Source organism: Myxine glutinosa, chromosome 5, assembly GCF_964187855.1.
Source record: "Myxine glutinosa chromosome 5, kmMyxGlut1.1, whole genome shotgun sequence".
In the NCBI taxonomy this organism is placed as follows: Eukaryota; Metazoa; Chordata; class Myxini; order Myxiniformes; family Myxinidae; genus Myxine; species Myxine glutinosa.
Window position 1 is genome coordinate 132,848,813 of NC_136265.1, and position 18,772 is coordinate 132,867,584.

General features: G+C 53.1%; 1 protein-coding gene across 3 annotated transcripts in view; it reads left to right on the forward strand.

Moving 5' to 3' along the window:
• Window positions 1–4,729: 4,729 nt before the first annotated feature.
• Window positions 4,730–18,772, forward strand: part of BUD13 (BUD13 spliceosome associated protein) — a 46,927-nt gene continuing 32,884 nt past the window's right edge. Inside the window, exon 1 of one of the 3 annotated variants that reach the window (XR_013623574.1) lies at window positions 4,730–4,943. Coding sequence is in view for 2 of the 3 variants with exons in the window: in XM_078778734.1 (XP_078634860.1) it covers window positions 4,819–4,943 (125 nt within the window). In the remaining variant the exon portion in view is untranslated. Of the gene's footprint in view, window positions 4,944–13,331; window positions 13,344–18,772 lie in introns of those variants that run through there. The other 2 variants (XM_078778734.1, XM_078778735.1) reach the window with 2 other exon arrangements.

Sequence of the window (18,772 nt, forward strand, 5' to 3'; positions counted from 1 at the left end):
CTGGCCCTCCTGAGGGTGGACACACACCTCACACTGAGGGTGGCTTTGTGAAAGGAAATGAGATTTCCTTCCATTGGATTTGCCTTCGAGGAGGCAAAGGCAAGTTGCTTCAGGGCATCTGCCTCACCAAAAGATCTGAGATCCCTTAGACCTTTGAAGACCCTTTAAATACACCAAGGCCCTTAACACCACCAATAACCTGAAAGACCACGAAGACCCAAAATAATCTGAATACCCTTAAAGACTCAAAGGACCCAGAGGACCCAAAATAACCCAATGACCCAAATCACCATGTCGACTAAAAAGACATTGAAGACCTTTAAAGACCCAAAATACCTAAACTACCCCAAAGACCCCGAATACCCAAAACACCCTCCAGACTGAAATGACCCTGAAGACCCTTAAATACCCAAAAGACCACCAAGACCCAAAATACACCAAATATCCTTAAAAGACGCAAAATACCCTGAAGACCCAAAATACCTTAAAGACCTGAACACCGTTAAAGACCCTGAATACCCAAAAGACCCAAAATACCACAATGACTCAAAAGACCCAAAAGACCCAGTGGACCCTTAAAGAGTCAAAAGACCACGAAGACCTAAAATCAATCAAAATCAAGCCCAATATCAAAATCAATCAGAATAAAAGAACCAAGCCACTGTTCATGTATTGTTATGCCATACATCTTCTCCCCATTCCACTCCCCTCCCACCAGCCCCTACTACCCTTCCTCCTCACCACAGCCACTTCTTTCCCCTCCAACTCCCCCTCCCTCCCCTTCCCCTCACCCTCGCGCCCCCTTTCCCTCACCCTCCCTCCCCCTTTTCCTCACCCTCCTCCCCCTTTCCCTCACCCTCACCCTCACCCTCCCTCCCCCTTTCCCTCACCCTCCCTCCCCCTTTTCCTCACCCTCCCTCCCCCTTTCCCTCACCCTCCCTCCCCCTCACCCTCACCCTCACCCTCCCCTTTCCCTCACCCCCCCTCCCCTTTCCCTCACCCTCCCCCTCCCCCTCCCCTTCCCTCACCTCCCTCCCCCCTTTCCCTCACCCTCCCCCTCCCCTTTCCCTCACCCTCCCCTCCCCCTCACCCTCCCCTCCCCTTTCCCTCACCCTCCCCTTTCCCTCACCCTCCCTCCCCCCCTTTCCCTCACCCTCCCTCCCCCCCTTTCCCTCACCCTCCCTCCCCCCCTTTCCCTCACCCTCCCTCCCTTTCCCTCACCCTCCCTCCCCTTTTCCCTCACCCTCCCCCACCTCCCCCTCCTCACCCTCCCCCTCCTCCCCCCTCCCCCTCGCCCTCCCCCTCCCCCCTCCCCCCACCCCTCCCCCTCCCCCTCACCCTCAGCCTCCCCTTTCCCTCACCCTCACCCTCACCTTTCCCTCACCCTCCCCTCTCCCTCCCCCTCCCCTCACCCTCCCCTTTCCCTCACCCTCGCGCCCCCTTTCCCTCACCCTCCCTCCCCCTTTTCCTCACCCTCCCTCCCCCTTTCCCTCACCCTCACCCTCACCCTCCCCCTCCCTCCCCCTCCCCTTTCCCTCACCCTCCCTCCCCCCTTTCCCTCACCCTCCCTCCCCCCTTTCCCTCACCCTCCCTCCTTTCCCTCACCCTCCCTCCCCCCCTTTCCCTCACCCTCCCTCCCCCCCCCTTTCCCTCACCCTCCCTCCCCCCCTTTCCCTCACCCTCCCTCCCCCCCTTTCCCTCACCCTCCCTCCCCCCCTTTCCCTAACCCTCCCTCCCCCCCTTTCCCTCACCCTCCCTCCCCCTCCCTCACCCTCCCTCCCCCCTTTCCCTCCCCCCCTTTCCCTCCCCCTTCCTCCCCCTCCCCCTTCTTCCCCCTCCCCCTTCCTCCCCCTCCCCCTCCGTCTCCCTCCCCCTCCTCCTCCCCCTCCCCCTCCCCCCCCTCCCCCTCCCCCTCCCCCTTCCTCCCCCTCCCTCCCCCTTCCTCCCCCTCCCTCCCCCTTCCTCCCCCTTCCTCCCCCTTCCTCCCCCTCCCTCCACCTTCCTCCCCCTTCCTCCCCCTCCCTCCCTCTCCCTCCCTCTCCCTCCCTCCCTCTCCCTCCCTCCCTCTCTCCCTCCCCCCCTCCCTCTCTCCCTCCCCCCCTCCCTCTCTCCTCCCCCCCTCCCTCTCTCCCTCCCCCTCCCTCCCCCTCTCCCTCCCCCTCCCTCCCCCTCTCCCTCCCCCTCTCCCTCCCCCTCCCTCCCCCTCTCCCTCCCCCTCCCTCCCCCTCCCTCCCCCTCTCCCTCCTCCTCCTCCCCCTCTCCCTCCTCCCCCTCCCCCTCCCCCTCCCCTCCTTCCCTCCTCCCCCTCCCTCCCCTTTCCCTCCCCCTCCCCTTTCCCTCCCCCTCCCCTTTCCCTCCCCCTCCCCCTCCCCTTTCCCTCCCCTTTCCCTCACCCTCCCTCCCCTTTCCCTCCCTCCCCTTTCCCTCACCCTCCCTCCCCCTCCCCCTCACCCTCCCTCCCCCTCCCTCCCCTTTCCCTCCCTCCCCTTTCCCTCACCCTCCCTCCCCTTTCCCTCACCCTCCCTCCCCTTTCCCTCACCCTCCCTCCCCTTTCCCTCCCCCTCCCTCCCCTTTCCCTCCCCCTCCCTCCCCTTTCCCTCCCCTTTCCCTCCCCCTCCCTCCCCTTTCCCTCCCCCTCCCTCCCCTTTCCCTCCCCCTCCCTCCCCTTTCCCTCCCCCTCCCTCCCCTTTCCCTCCCCCTCCCTCCCCTTTCCCTCCCCCTCCCTCCCCTTTCCCTCCCCCTCCCTCCCCTTTCCCTCCCCTCCCTCCCCTTTCCCTCCCCCTCCCTCCCCCTCCCTCCCCTTTCCCTCCCCTCCCTCCCCTTTCCCTCCCCTCCCTCCCCTTTCCCTCCCCTCCCTCCCCTTTCCCTCCCCCCCCTCCCCTTTCCCTCCCCCCTCCCCTTTCCCTCCCCCCCTCCCCTTTCCCTCCCCCTCCCTCCCCTTTCCCTCCCCCTCCCTCCCCTTTCCCTCCCCTCCCTCCCCTTTCCCTCCCCCCTCCCCTTTCCCTCCCCCTCCCCTCCCCCTCCCCTTTCCCTCCCCCTCCCCCTCCCTCCCCTTTCCCTCCCCTCCCTCCCCTTTCCCTCCCCCCCCTCCCCTTTCCCTCCCCCCTCCCCTTTCCCTCCCCCCCTCCCCTTTCCCTCCCCCTCCCTCCCCTTTCCCTCCCCCTCCTCCCCTTTCCCTCCCCTCCCTCCCCTTTCCCTCCCCCCTCCCCTTTCCCTCCCCTCCCTCCCCTTTCCCTCCCCCCTCCCCTTTCCCTCCCCCTCCCTCCCCCTCCCCTTTCCCTCCCCCTCCCTCCCCCTCCCCTTTCCCTCCCCCTCCCTCCCCTTTCCCTCCCCCTCCCTCCCCTTTCCCTCCCCCTCCCTCCCCTTTCCCTCCCCCTCCCTCCCCTTTCCCTTTCCCTCCCCCTCCCTCCCCCTCCCCCTCCCTCCCCTTTCCTTCCCCCTCCCTCCCCTTTCCCTCCCCCTCCCCCTTTCCCTCCCCCTCCCCTTTCCCTCCCCCTCCCTCCCCCTCCCTCCCCCTCCCTCCCCCTTTCCCTCCCCCTCCCTCCCCCTCCCTCCCCTTTCCCTCCCCCTCCCTCCCCTTTCCCTCCCCCTCCCTCCCCTTTCCCTCCCCCTCCCTCCCCTCCCTCCCCTTTCCCTCCCCCTCCCTCCCCTTTCCCTCCCCCTCCCTCCCCCTCCCCTTTCCCTCCCCCTCCCTCCCCTTTCCCTCCCCTCCCTCCCCTTTCCCTCCCCCTCCCTCCCCTTTCCCTCCCCCTCCCTCCCCCTCCCCCTCCCTCCCCCTCCCCCTCCCTCCCCCTCCCCCTCCCTCCCCTTTCCCTCCCCCTCCCTCCCCTTTCCCTCCCCCTCCCTCCCCTTTCCCTCCCCCTCCCCTCCCCCTCCCTCCCCTTTCCCTCCCCCTCCCTCCCCTTTCCCTCCCCCTCCCTCCCCTTTCCCTCCCCCTCCCTCCCCTTTCCCTCCCCCTCCCTCCCCTTTCCCTCCCCCTCCCTCCCCTTTCCCTCCCCCTCCCTCCCCTTTCCCTCCCCCTCCCTCCCCCTCCCTCCCCTTTCCCTCCCCCTCCCTCCCCTTTCCCTCACCCTCCCTCCCCTTTCCCTCCCCCTCCCTCCCCTTTCCCTCCCCCTCCCTCCCCTTTCCCTCCCCCTCCCTCCCCTTTCCCTCCTCCTCCCTCCCCCTCCCTCCCCCTCTCCCTCCCCCTCCCCTCCCCCTCCTCTCCCTCCCCCTCCCTCCCCCTCCCTCCCCCTCCCTCCCCCTCCCTCCCCCTCCCTCCTCCTCCCTCCCCCTCCCTCCCCCTCCCTCCCCTTTCCCTCCCCTTTCCCTCCCCTTTCCCTCCCCTTTCCCTCCCCTTTCCCTCCCCTTTCCCTCCCCTTTCCCTGCCAGGCAACGCCGGGTACTTTTGCGAGTAAGGAATAATGGAATATAGATTTTTGTCATTCCTTTTACCCACCTCGCTGGCTCTTTTTTTCGACACAATTTTTACACAAAAAATTCACATGTTTAATATTTCTCCATTTAAATATGTTTATGAGATCATTTTTATTACTTTAATTCGTTTTCGTGTAATTTTGTTTCTGCTGTTGTCATTCGAAATCTTTACTCAATACGACCTCTAAGGCGGTGTATAGGTTCAATTGTGGTGTATACGTTTGTTTCATTTTTGAACGATTAGCTTTTGTCTCCATTTTGAGAATGTATTATTAAAAAGGTTGTAAGACATGTAATAAATATTGTAAATTCAGATTAATCTTTTCAGAATTTTAATGTTGACGCCTTTGAAGCGCAACCAACCAATGAAAATGTTGACGCTGCGAATTGTCATTAACAAGTATGGCTGCGCTCACTGGTTGCAGTAAGGAAGAATATTTAAAACGGTATCTCAGTGGGTCTGATAAAAAGGAATCCAAGGTGAACAAACGGCGAAAGCTGAAGAGCAAGCAAATAAAACCTGGAGGGTGAGTGTGAGTGTGTTTTATAAAACCTGGAGGGTGTGTGTGTTTGTTTTATGAAACCTGGAGTGTGTGTGTGTGTGTCTGTGTGTTTTATAAAACCTGGAGGGTGTGTGTGTGTGTCTGTGTGTTTTATAAAACCTGGAGGGTGTGTGTGTGTTTGTTTTATGAAACCTGGAGTGTGTGTGTGTGTGTCTGTGTGTTTTATAAAACCTGGAGGGTGTGTGTGTGTTTGTTTTATGAAACCTGGTGTGTGTGTGTGTTTTATAAAACCTGGAGGGTGTGTGCGCGCGTGTGTTTTATGAAACCTGGAGGGTGTGTGTGTTTTTTAATATGAATACGCATTGCGTGGAGTGAGAGCTTCGTCGACAATAGTCAGTCGATCGAGTACGCAGCCCTCGCAAACATCTGTAGTGTAGGCCTAGCTAGGCTAGGTTGTTTGATCTTGGGCTTAGAATTAAAATTTAAATAAATTTATTGAATGGATAGATTGGGATAGAATGCAGGACTTACCTACTGTAGGCTTTTAATCACAATCTAGACTTCTAGTCGACTGGACCAGGTACGTAGGTCCGACTGGCAGGTTCGTACTGAAATCTGTGTACCTGGCTTAAATGAAGTCGGTGTAGCTGGTGGAAAAAATAAGGCGGTGTAGCTGGTGGAAAAAATAAGTCGGTGTAGCTGGCGGAAATGATGAGCGGTTTCGAATTCAAAATCCGTTCTGTACAGTGCTGTATTGTAATTTATTGATTTTAATCACCAGGTGAAAATAATTTATCGGTCGCGCCAGAGCAAAGCAAGATCACGTGAGCAAGATGGCGGATCATGGATGGGACAAGATGGCGGATCATGGAAGGGACATTTCAAATGACAACATGAAATTTTGTTCCCAAGGGAATGGGGAAAAATTTGAATTTTTTTTTTTTTGGTGAAATTTGAAATGAAAATGAAATTTTCAATGGATTTACATATACATGCAATTGGCATAGAGGTTCGCTTACGAAGCTCTATGAAATTTGGAGTGTGTGTGTGTGTGTGTGTGTGTGTGTGTGTGTGTGTGTGTGTGTGTGTGTGTGTGTGTGTGTGTGTGTGTGTGTGTGTGTGTGTGTGTGTGTGTTTTATAAAACTGGAGGGCGAGTGTGTCAGTGTGTTTTATAATAAAACTGTGTGTGTGTGTGTGTGTGTGTGTGTGTGTGTGTGTGTGTGTGTGTGTGTGTGTGTGTGTGTTTTATAAAACCTGGAGGGTGAGTGTGTGTGTGTTTTATAAAACCTGGAGGGTGTGTGTGTGTGTTTGTGTTATAAAACCTGGAGGGTGAGTGTGTGTGTGTTTTTCTAAAACCTGGTGTGTGTGTGTGTGTCAGAGTGTGTGTGTGTGTGTGTCAGAGTGTGTGTGTGTGTCTCAGTGTGTGTGTGTGTGTGTCAGTCAGTGTGTGTGTGTGTGTGTCTGTCAGTCAGTGTGTGTGTGTCAGTCAGTCAGTGTGTGTGTGTGTCAGTGTGTTTTATAAATCTGGAGTGTGTGTGTGTGTGTGTGTGTGTGTGTGTGTGTGTGTGTGTGTGTGTGTGTGTGTGTGTGTGTGTGTGTGTGTGTGTGTGTGTGTGTGTGTGTGTGTGTGTGTGTGTGTGTGTGTGTGTTATAAAACCTGGAAGGCGAGTGTGTGTTTTCTAAAACCTTGTGTGTGTGTGTGTGTCAGTCAGTGTGTGTGTGTCAGTCAGTGTGTGTGTGTGTCAGTCAGTGTGTGTGTGTGTCAGTCAGTGTGTGTGTGTGTCAGTCAGTGTGTGTGTGTGTCAGTCAGTGTGTGTGTGTGTGTCAGTCAGTGTGTGTGTGTGTCAGTCAGTGTGTGTGTGTGTGTCAGTCAGTGTGTGTGTCAGTGTGTGTGTGTGTGTCAGTCAGTGTGTGTGTGTCAGTGTGTTTTATAAATCTGGAGTGTGTGTGTGTGTGTGTGTGTGTGTGTGTGTGTGTGTGTGTGTGTGTGTGTGTGTGTGTGTTTTCTAAAACCTGGTGTGTGTGTGTCAGTGTGTGTGTGTGTGTGTGTCAGTGTTTTATAAATCTGGTGTGTGTGTGTGTGTGTGTGTGTGTGTGTGTGTGTGTGTGTGTGTGTGTGTGTGTGTGTGTGTGTGCGTGTATGTATGTGTTTTGTAAAACCTGGAGGGCGAGTGTGTTAGGGTGTTTTTATAAAACCTGGAGGGTGAGAGAGTGTTTTTGTAGGGGAGTACTACCGTTCGGACTTCGGAGCGTTAAAATGATGCCCGGAACCATCTTTCACTCTCCGTGTCAGGATTGCTGGTCTTGCTTTATGTGTCACTCAGACTATAGTTACCGGGCTAGCTTTAACTTCTCTTTCTCGCGAACAAACATCACACACTTTTCTTACTCATTTTCACTCCTCACCTTTACATTCTCTCTCTTTTATTTCTCTTTCCTCACATTTATCAATCCAGTTCTTTTATTTAAGGTCTGGCTTCGATGAGGACTTTTTAGTCCATGACTGAAGCCTTCAACATCAAAAAAAAAAAATATATATATATACGTATATATATTGTAATATATATATATATATATATATATATATATATATATATATATATATACATTGTTGCGGATATGGGATTTGGCCTCCATCCATATCCGCTTGTAAATATTCCCCTATTTCCCCAATACTCCCCAACTATCCCCAATCCCCCATTCCCTAGTCCCATTATCTGTAAACAACACTCTGTAGCCCCGACCTTCCCCTTTTTCCCCCATTAAATGTCGTACCCAGGTTCACCGCATCTCACGTAGACAACTATAGGACATCTTGCTAGTTATTCTTAGTCTATGTCAGTTAAGGACTCGTTTCCATTAATTCTGACTCTTCGTTGCACCAGAATGTGATTGTATGGCACCGTTAGAAAGTTTAGGACCTCCCAATACCTCCCCGCAGCTCTTCCTCATGCTACAACCACAACAACAACAACAGTGGCGGCGGCGCGGGGAGTGTGCGTCCTCACTCCGGCTTGGTTAGCCGCCATTGAACATGTGCTCCGACGGGGTTACCACGCAGGGGCTCACTGTCAGCTCCTCGTCAAGGGCGGAGCCTGGTAACTCCCCGCACCCAATAAGAAGCGGCGGACCGATTCCATCTGGGGCGGAGCTAACGAGCCGAGGGCGTGTCACTCCCCGCTGGGCATGCGCAGGAAGACGGAGGTGACGTCAGATGCGCCTGAGCTACGGAGAAGAAAGGACGCCACCTCCTAGCGCTGAGAAATACCTCCCCGCCTCTCTGGACCGGACCGGGTCGATTCTGCCCCTGAGCCAAGGTGCACCTTGAGCTATCGACTGCCTGCCCTCCCCTGCCATCAATCCCCGTGTAAGTCAGTCTTGTCCCGTTTGTCTGTGGTCTGTCGGGAATAAGATAAGACTGTGTCTAAGTGCCCATCTTGCTGTGCTTTACCTCTTGCCGTGTAATCTAACCGTTCTGCATAACCAATATTATATCCTCCTCCGGAGGTCTTGAGAACTGTACCCCTTGTGTCGTTGCCTTAATCCCAGCCGTTGTGTCCTTTCCTTCATTGATTTAGCGTAGCGCGATTCGGCCAACGTTCGAGTGTAATCGGGTAAACTGTGCGAACACGGCGGCCATTCCGCTCGGTCAAGCAACATCTAAGTCGTGTCCGTAACAATTGGTGTCAGGAGTGGGATTGGACCCGGAGCGCGCTTCACGCGCTCGAAATTATTAACGGCGAAATTTGATTTTGTTTTACAAAAATAAAAACCCGAATTTTGAAAGTCGCGCTATGGCAGATCAAGACGGCTGGGTTCCGGTAGAGGAGAGTGAGGCAGGGTCGATCCAGGACCAAATTGAGGGACATGAGGAGAGCGAAGCAGTGAGGGTGGCAGGGTCGCAAAATGGCGTCCTCGCGCACGAGGTTGCGGGCGCGCAAAATGGCGCCTCGCACATAGCTACGGCGGCCGCACCCGCTGCACAAGTGGGAGGGATGGCCCAAATGCAGGCCCTCATGGAGCAATTTATGGCGCAAATGCAGGCGTCCCTCAAACTGCAGAGTGAGCAATTGGGGGTAATGGGAAGCCAAATGGGGGTAATGAGGGACGAAGCGAGGGGTACCGGTGAGGGGTTAGACAATGGGATAAAAGAGGTAAAGAATGGGTTAATGGGGGTAGAAAACAGAATGGCCGCTCAAGAGAATCAAATGGAAGGGATGCAAAAGGGGTTAGAGGGGGTAGAAAACAGAATGGCCGCTCAAGAGAATCAAATGGAAGGGATGCAAAAGGGGTTAGAGGGGTTAGAAAACAGTATGGAAGGCAAATTGAGGGACATGAGGGACCAAGCGGAAAGGGAAGTTGAACAAATGGGGCAGCAGATAGAGGGGGTCAGAATGGGGGTAGAAACTAAACTGGATGCTCACAGGGAGGAAATGGAGCAGATGAGGGTGGCATCTGGGCAGGAGATGCAAGTGATGGGAGAAGAGATCAGAAGAGGGGTGAGTGAGGAGGTCGGAGGAGTGCGCGAGGAGGTGAGGCACTGTAAGGAGCGCATGGAGAAGGAGGTGAGAAAGGGGACTGTAAAATTGCAAGGTGGTATAGAGGACCTGACGCAGGAGGTGGAACAGCTGACGGAGGGACAAAAAGGACTAACGGAGCAGGTTCAAAGGAACACTGCGGTATTAGGAGGGTTAAAAGCGACACAGAAAGAACTAAAAGACGACTTGATAGCGACGAAGAGGGAATGTCAGATGGTACGTGAGGGACTGACAACGAGGTTGGACGAGGTGACAGAGGTAATGGAGACGAAGGACCGGCAGGTGAGGACGCACATGGAAACGGTCAAGGTAGCCTTAGAGGACGAACTTGAGGAGACGTACCGGGGAATAAAAGAGGTGAAGCAGAAATTAGAAGAAGTGGAAGAAGGGGTGAGCGAAATTAAGAAGCGACGGAGAGGGGATAAGAAAGAGATAAAAGAGGAGATAAAAGAATTGGTCCGAAGTCTGTGTTCGGATCGTGATGATGTGCTCATTAACTGGATGAGGGATTCGCAGGTGATGGAGGAGAAGCGAAGAGAAAGAGGACCCGGTGTAAGTGGTGACCAATATGGTCGTGCGTATGATGCGCCAGGTGATTTAAGAAGCTTGGGGGTCGAGATGGACCCGGGTGTTCGTGAGAGGCCGTTGGTGAAGTGTGCGACAGGTCTGGTGTGCGAAAAAGGAGGTGTGCGAGAAAGTCCGACTCTGGGGTGTGTGAGGAAAAAGTGCGTGCCAAGGAGTGAGGGTGCTGGCGAGAGTGAGTTGGTCGTAGCGCATGTGCGAGGGAGCACATGGAAGCGCGGTGTGGTAAGTGTTACAGAGGGTGTGATGGGAGAGTGTGCGCAAGAGTGTGTGCGAGAAAGGTGTGTGACGGACAGGTGCATGGGGAAAGAGTGCGCTGTCAAAGGCAAGGAAGAATGCACGCCTGTGGTGAGTGTTACAGAGGGTGTGACGGGAGAGTGTGCGCAAGAGTGTGCGCGAGAAAGGTGTGTAACGGACAGGTGCATGAGGAAAGAGTGCGCTGTCGGGAGTAAGGGTGAGTGCGTTGTCAAGAGTGGAGGTGAGAGTAGTAAGAGTGACACGGAGCGTGAGTTGGTTGTGACAGGTGAGAAAGGAAGCACACCTGGAATGGTAGAGCGTGTGTGGGAATGCACGCTGGAATTGGTCGTGAGGCACGTGGTTGGGTGTGCGAGTGAGGGCACACCTGTGATTGTCACAGAGGAGGTGACCGAGGAAGGGGCGCGAAGAGGTGTGTTGGTGAGGTGTGCGACCAACGAATGTGTGCCAAAGTGTTCGGTGGTCAGGTGTGTGACCAAGGCTGGGAGTGGAATGAGTGTAGCTGGGTGTGTTAGAGAAGGTACGACGAGGAGCATGGAAACGGCTGGATGTATGAGCACGAAAGGGGTAGCGTATGCTTGTAAGCATCCAGGTGAGGCATCGACGGTAACCGAGTTAGAGGTTAGGTCGACTTTTAGCCAAAGCGGGCCCTCGGTGCGTGCTGGGCCTCGCTTTGAACGGCCGCGTCCGTGCTCCACTAGGCGGAGCGGGCAGCCCGATAGGAAGGGTCGTCATGGCGACCACTTTTTGTTGAGGCATTCCGGCAGGTCGAGATCGGGCCATGGGATGGCTCCGTGCCGAGATGGTGCGTGGGGTCTCGGGCCGGGTAAGCCCCCGTCCCTGCCCCGAATGCGGGACGTATCCAGCCGCTGGCACCAAGCGACCCGCATTCATTGCTCGGCTTTACGAAGCCGGGCTTTGGACAGGAATTGGCGCACCGAGAGGCATTAGTAAGTAGACTGTAATGATGAGGTTAGTGTTTTGGCCCCGAAATTTAAAAAAAAAAAAAAATTTGATGATTGGCAAAGGATTGGCAGTAATGCTTGGCAGATGATGGGTAGTGATTGGCAAATTTTTGATTTGTTGAAATTTGATGTGCAAAATTGGTTGTGAGCGATGGGCCCGGTGGGTAAGGGTGGCATCCCTGCCACCCTTCCCATGTTGGGGCAAATGCGCTATAGATTATGGGGCGATGGCGGTGAAAAACTAGCCCGGGTGGGTTAGGTTATATTGATAGGGACTAGAGATGACATTAGGTAACGTTAAGGTTAGTTAGTGACTGATACCTGTAGTGGGGACGCAGGTAGTTTAGTGTGGATGATAATGACGAGGGAGCGCAATAGTTTAAAGGGACGACTGGGAAGCGCAAGTTTCAGAGGGGAGTAGTTAGATGAGATGATGCTGTGTGAGAACTGGACAGGTGTGTGGAGCAGTGTGGAGCAGTGTGGAGCAGTGTGGAGCAGTGTATGAGTAGTGAGTGTTGTGGATCAGCGCGAATGCGCTTGGGGAGAGAAGGGTGCAGGTGGCACCAGGTGTGAGAGCACAGGTGTGCAAGTACAGGTGTGTGGAACACATGGAGTATTGGAATGAGTGGTGTGGAGAGAGTTGGAGTAAGTGGTACGGAGTGGTGTGCATGGTGCGAAGGTGTGGATGGGGGAAGAGTGGACCCCTTTCACGAGTACCCGGGGCGGGTAGTGTAAGTGTTAGGTAGAGGGTATAGGTAAATTGTGGTTGGATATTGGCATTTGTGGTGCGGTTGCAGAATGGTATTGTGGATGGGTGCATTAGTGTTGTGGAAATGGCTGGGCGTGTAGCCTGTTAGTGTGTGTAGTTGGTTTGGGCACTCCACCACTGTGAGGATGTCGGCCAGGTGAGGCCGCAGGTGGGCTCTGGGAGCCGGTAGTTGTGGATGGGGCCCGAGGATCCGGAGGACGGACCCGGGTGGCCCAGTGCCAGAGGGCACCAGGGGGTGACAGAGCCAGGAGAGGGCCTTCCCCAGTTAGTTAGGTTAGGGTGAGGAGCTAGGTAAGCTCGGGTGGCAACTGCAGTGGTGGAGGTGTGCAGGTGGGTAGACCTGCTGGGAGAGCTACACGTCACAGCCCAGAAATTGTGCGAGGGCACCGGGAGATGAATCGGGGGAGTGAGACCCCAAATTGAAAAGCACCACAGTTTGGGCAATGGGAATTGGTTTTTAGAACCCATAGTGTAAGTTGGCCAATGGATTGGCAGGGAAAGACCCCGGGTAATGTAAAGTTGTTAAAGTCATTTAGGAAATAGTTAGGATTGATGAACCTGTCGCACCATACGCAGCCACTTACCTGAGGTGATGATGATGACTCCACACCTGTGTTTTCTTTGTTCTGTGTTGCAGGAAATGAGAATTGCTGTGAGGATTTGTGAGACGCATCACGACGTGGATGAGACATTGGGGTGATTCCATCTCTCCCTCCTTAGGAGGGACTGATGATGAATTGGTGATGGCAAATTTTGATGTTAAGTTGGAGATGGCAAATTTTGATGAGAGTTGGAAATGGCAAATTTGATTGGTTAGGAGGGAGCGAAGACGAATTTGGTTTATGGGAGGAACGGGGAAGACAGTAGGGACGTTTGTTGATTTGTAAAGTAGATGTTTATGGGTAGTGTTGTGTTTTGTGGATACAGTAAGGGGTAAGGGAGGGGCAATATGTAGGTTACCTGGTGGGGGGGGGGGGGCGTACTGTAGGAACGTACCTGTCTCACCTGGTTCCCATGTGCCCCCAGTGTGCATCACCTTGTATTGCGTGCACTTTTGCGCCCTTACCACCTTACTCACTTGTCTTCTTCTTTTTTGTCTCCCACCTCCGAGGATCTGGCTTTGGGGCAGAGAGAGAGGAGAGAGAGGTGCTGGCTCCGCAGTTGTGGGCCTGTACTTTCGCTGCTTGCTGCCTGGATCGATACACCATATGGACCGCAATTTTTGTGGCCGCCCACCATGGACCGCAGTTCTCTTGCGGGCAAGCACCACCCGTTGATGGACCTATGGGTCAACGTGGCACCTATGCCATACAGGTGAACCACTTTTAGTTGGCCCCCTGACGGCCACAATACAGAAATGGACGCGGTTGGCGCCTTTCTTTATTTTTTGAAAGAAGCCAGAAGGCCAAGTGCACTTCAGGAAGGCAAGACCAGCGGCAGAACATCGGCCGGCTGCGACACCACCGGTGACGTTGAACACTTTATTGGTGCACCGGATGGTGCTGACTGTACATGATGGGGTGGTGCTTTTGGTGCTTGGATGGGGTGCTCTGCACATTATTAAAGGCCGTAGGGCCACAGGGCACTCGTGGGTTGGTGTATCGATGCTGGCATGCGTGCTCTCTCTATGCATAACATCTGCATGTGTTCCTCCAAAAACAGGTCCTGGATCGTAGTGTAAATATCAGTGTAGTCTTGTATAAATGATGCTCCCTACCGGCTGTATGTTTAGTTTAAGGATTCTTTCCGCGATTCGGTTATCCTGTGGGTGTGTTTCTGTGAGGAGAAGGGTGCAACGTCGCAGGGGGACATATTTACTCATTTGTGAACATCTGTAAAGCTGTCGCACTCAGGGTTGAGTTAATAGTAGAGGGAACTACATCTGAGTGCCACACTAACGTAGGTAAAAATTTATCGGGTCGGGACGCCCCGAGGTAGAGAAGGGTGCAATGTTGCGGATATGGGATTTGGCCTCCATCCATATCCGCTTGTAAATATTCCCCTATTTCCCCAATACTCCCCAACTATCCCCAATCCCCCATTCCCTAGTCCCATTATCTGTAAACAACACTCTGTAGCCCCGACCTTCCCCTTTTTCCCCCATTAAATGTCGTACCCAGGTTCACCGCATCTCACGTAGACAACTATAGGACATCTTGCTAGTTATTCTTAGTCTATGTCAGTTAAGGACTCGTTTCCATTAATTCTGACTCTTCGTTGCACCAGAATGTGATTGTATGGCACCGTTAGAAAGTTTAGGACCTCCCAATACCTCCCCGCAGCTCTTCCTCATGCTACAACCACAACAACAACAACAGCGGCGGCGGCGCGGGGAGTGTGCGTCCTCACTCCGGCTTGGTTAGCCGCCATTGAACATGTGCTCCGACGGGGTTACCACGCAGGGGCTCACTGTCAGCTCCTCGTCAAGGGCGGAGCCCGGTAACCCCCCGCACCCAATAAGAAGCGGCGGACCGATTCCATCTGGGGCGGAGCTAACGAGCCGAGGGCGTGTCACTCCCCGCTGGGCATGCGCAGGAAGACGGAGGTGACGTCAGATGCGCCTGAGCTACGGAGAAGAAAGGACGCCACCTCCTAGCGCTGAGAAATACCTCCCCGCCTCTCTGGACCGGACCGGGTCGATTCTGCCCCTGAGCCAAGGTGCACCTTGAGCTATCGACTGCCTGCCCTCCCCTGCCATCAATCCCCGTGTAAGTCAGTCTTGTCCCGTTTGTCTGTGGTCTGTCGGGAATAAGATAAGACTGTGTCTAAGTGCCCATCTTGCTGTGCTTTACCTCTTGCCGTGTAATCTAACCGTTCTGCATAACCAATATTATATCCTCCTCCGGAGGTCTTGAGAACTGTGCCCCTTGTGTCGTTGCCTTAATTCCAGCCGTTGTGTCCTTTCCTTCATTGATTTAGCGTAGCGCGATTCGGCCAACGTTCGAGTGTAATCGGGTAAACTGTGCGAACACGGCGGCCATTCCGCTCGGTCAAGCAACATCTAAGTCGTGTCCGTAACAATATATATATATATATATATATATATATATATATATATATATATATATATATATATATATATATATATATATATATATATATACATATGTATATGTATATGTATATATATATATATAGATATATACTTTCAAAACGCACCTGGTCACAAGTGTCCCTCACTGACCGGGTCCTCAGTCGAGGTCCTCAACATCATCCTGTTTCGGCCCTTCAACCTCGATACGGTCAGCGAGGGTGGGCCAGCAGGGGCACATACGCCTCCACATGCAGCAGCTACACCCGGATGCGTACATACCCCCAGCCAGTGAGAACACAGACTACAGCAACAAAACAACCTCCACTCCCAGAATCCACAGCCCCTCATCCACTCACTCACACACCAAAAAAACAAAAACAAAACAACCGACCACCACCCTTACAACATGCACCAACAACAACACAACAACATGCATTTTAAGGCCATTTTCCCTGCTAGAGCGGGGGTTAGCCTTGCGGTCCCCATGACGATCTTCTCCATCTTGCCCTATTTTCTGCATCTCTCCTTGTTAACCCCCTTGCCCGCATTTCTTCTTCCACCATCTTTGGCCAAGTCTTTCTCGGTCTTCCCCATCCTCTACTTCCTTCTACATTCATTTCCATCACTCTTCTCAACCAGTCACTTTCATCCTTCCTCAACACATGACCAAATCATCTCAACCTGTTCCTCTTCACAACATCAATCACAGGCTCTATTCCCATCATTTTTCGCAATTCATCATTTGTCTTCCTCTTTCTCAACGATAGTCCGCACATCCATCGAACCATTCGCATTTCCACCCTTTCCAACCTTCGTTGCTGCTCCACGTTCATTACCCATGTCTCGCTCCCATAAATCATAACACTTCTCACACATGCAGCATACACCTTTCCCTTAAGCTTCAACGACACTCCCCTCATGAGCACGCCACTCAGTTCCCGAAACTTCTTCCATGCACATCTCACTCCAGCAACCGTTGCCGAGTCTGATCCACCTTCTCCATTCAGCATGTCTCCGAGGTAGCAAAATGTTTTCACACCTTCCAGCTTCATGCCGTCTCCAAGATCCAACTCAACATTTCCTCCGTCTGCAGCTCCCTCTGTGCACACCTTACATTTGAATGTAGCTGCCACACTGGTTAATGACCCTCTCAGACCACTACATTTTGGAGGAACGCACTCAGCGCACATTGTACATTGAATGGAGTTCACTCCGACACCCTTCCTGCACACAGCATAGGGCCACTTCCCAGTTCTTTCCACCTCACCACATGCTTTACCACTTGCCATCACCTTTGTCTTTCCGATATTCACCTTCAGACCTTTTGTCTCCATACATTCCTTCCACTTGTTCATCTTTTCCTTCAGTCCATCCATACTTTCCGCAATCAACACCAGATCATCTGCATACAACAACTCCCATGGTAAACCCTCCTTTACGTCCTGAGCCAGCGCCTCCATCACAGCTACAAATAATAGTGGACTTAGTACCGACCCCTGATGCACCTTCACCTGATGCACCTGATGCGACCTTCACCTCAAACTCACCACTGTTCCCGTCTTTCGTCCTTACAGCTGTGCGCGCTCTTTTGTACATTGCCATCACTACTCTGATCAACCATTCCTCCACTCCTAACTTCCTCATTGCCCATGTCAATACTTTGCGTGGAACCCTATCGAATGCTTTCTCCAGATCAACAAACCAATGCCTTCCGTCTATCTTCACTTTTTTCCTTATCCTCCTCTCCAACACCCTTTCCAATACCTTCATTCCATGCTCCAATAACTTTATTGCTTGGTACGAGCCACACTCTCGAGGGTCACCTTTCCCCTTATATAGAGGGACGAGGGTACTCAGTTCCCAATCCACTGGAATGCGGCCTTCTTTCACCACCAGATTACAGATCTCTGTCATTCTCTTCACACCCCAACTTCCTGCTGCCTTCAACATATCTCCCACAACTCCCGTCGGCCCTCCCGCTTTTCTACTCTTCATTGCTTTTATCGCTTCCTCAACTTCCTTCCCTGTTATCTTCTCTGCCGGTCCTAAAACTGGATTACTCTCCATGTTGCCATCCCATTCATTCTCTGTATTCAACAGCATTTTCATATATCTTTTCCATTTTCCTTTAATTCCATCTGGGTCCACAAGGATTTGTCCCACTTCATCCTTCAAGCAACTCACCCCCATCACATCACACCTCTCTTTCGCTGTCTACTTTGCAATCCTGAATACTGCTCTCTGACCCTCTTCCGAATCCAAGCGTTCTCCGAACATTTTCCTACATGCCTCCTGCGCCTTTGCTACCTCTTTCTTTGCAGCCTTCTTGGCTGCCTTATAACTTTCATGCTCTGCTGTTTCTGCTCCCATACCCTTCGCCTTCTGCCACTCCTTGAACTTCTTCCTCTTCTCGTCAATCCTCTTTCCAACTTCATCATCCCACCACCATGTTTCCGAGTGCCTCGGTGGTCCTTTTGTCCATCCACATACCTCACCAACGGCTCCCAACAGACCAGCTTTCATTGACATCCAACCACTTTCAAGCTCAACCACATCATCCTCGACCCTACTCAGCCTCTCTTTTAATGCCTCCCTTACTGTCACCTCTTTCATCCTCCACACCTTCATTCTCGGTTGGTACTTCACCCACCGAACTCTCCTCGCACCTTTCACCCTTATGTCGCAGACAACCAAGTGGTGCTGTGAAACAGCCTCCTCCCCCGGGATCACCTTTGTGTCCCGGAGGTGCCCCCTGTCTCGCCTACGCACCATCAGGTAGTCGACGGTTGTCGTCGACCCACCTGACGTGTATGTAACAAGCTTTTTTCCTCTTTCTGGAACTGAGTATTACAAATCAACAAATCAGCTCCATCAGCAAACTACAAAATCCTTTCACCTTCTCCATTTCTCACACCATATCCGTAACCCCCATGAATCCCCTCAAAACCATCCATACTCCTTCCCACATGTCCATTTAGGTCTCCTCCTACCACAACAACTTCCTCATCTTTCACGTTTTCCATCAGCTTCTCTATCGCACACCAGAACTTGTCCTTCTCTTCATCGCTCCGACCAACTTGCGGAGCATATCCCGAGATGACGTTCACCAAGAGCTTTCCAATCATCATTTTCACCATCATCAACCTATCACTCACTCTAGTCACACTCATCACACTGTCTACAAACTCCTCAGAAAACAGGACACCAACACCATTCACACCCTCCAGGCACCCTTGCCACACAAACTTGTATTTCTGTCCCTGCCTACCCTTCACCATTCTCACACCACTTCCCTTCCATCTCGTCTCTTGCACACAACATATGTCCACTCTTCTTCTGACCAATACTTCCACCACTTCTCCTGATCTCCCTGTCATTGTCCCTACATTCCATGTCCCAAACCTCAGAAACCGATCTCCACTTCAGGCTGTACCCTGCCCATATGTAGTTGTAATTGTCATGGTTCTCTTTTTGAGGCAATGTTTTATGGCCGGATGCCCTTCCTGACGCCAACCCTCTTAGTCGTCTCTTACGACACGCAGGGATACGGTGTACCTATTCTAATCCAGGGTACACACTGGGAAACGTTTAAAACATGGAAATTCTGGGGGATGGGGGGGGGGCATCACGGCTGCGGGGGCCCCGTCAGCACCACGCCACGTTTGCCTGGTCAGCACCACGGCGGCCCGGTCAGCACCACACCCTTGGA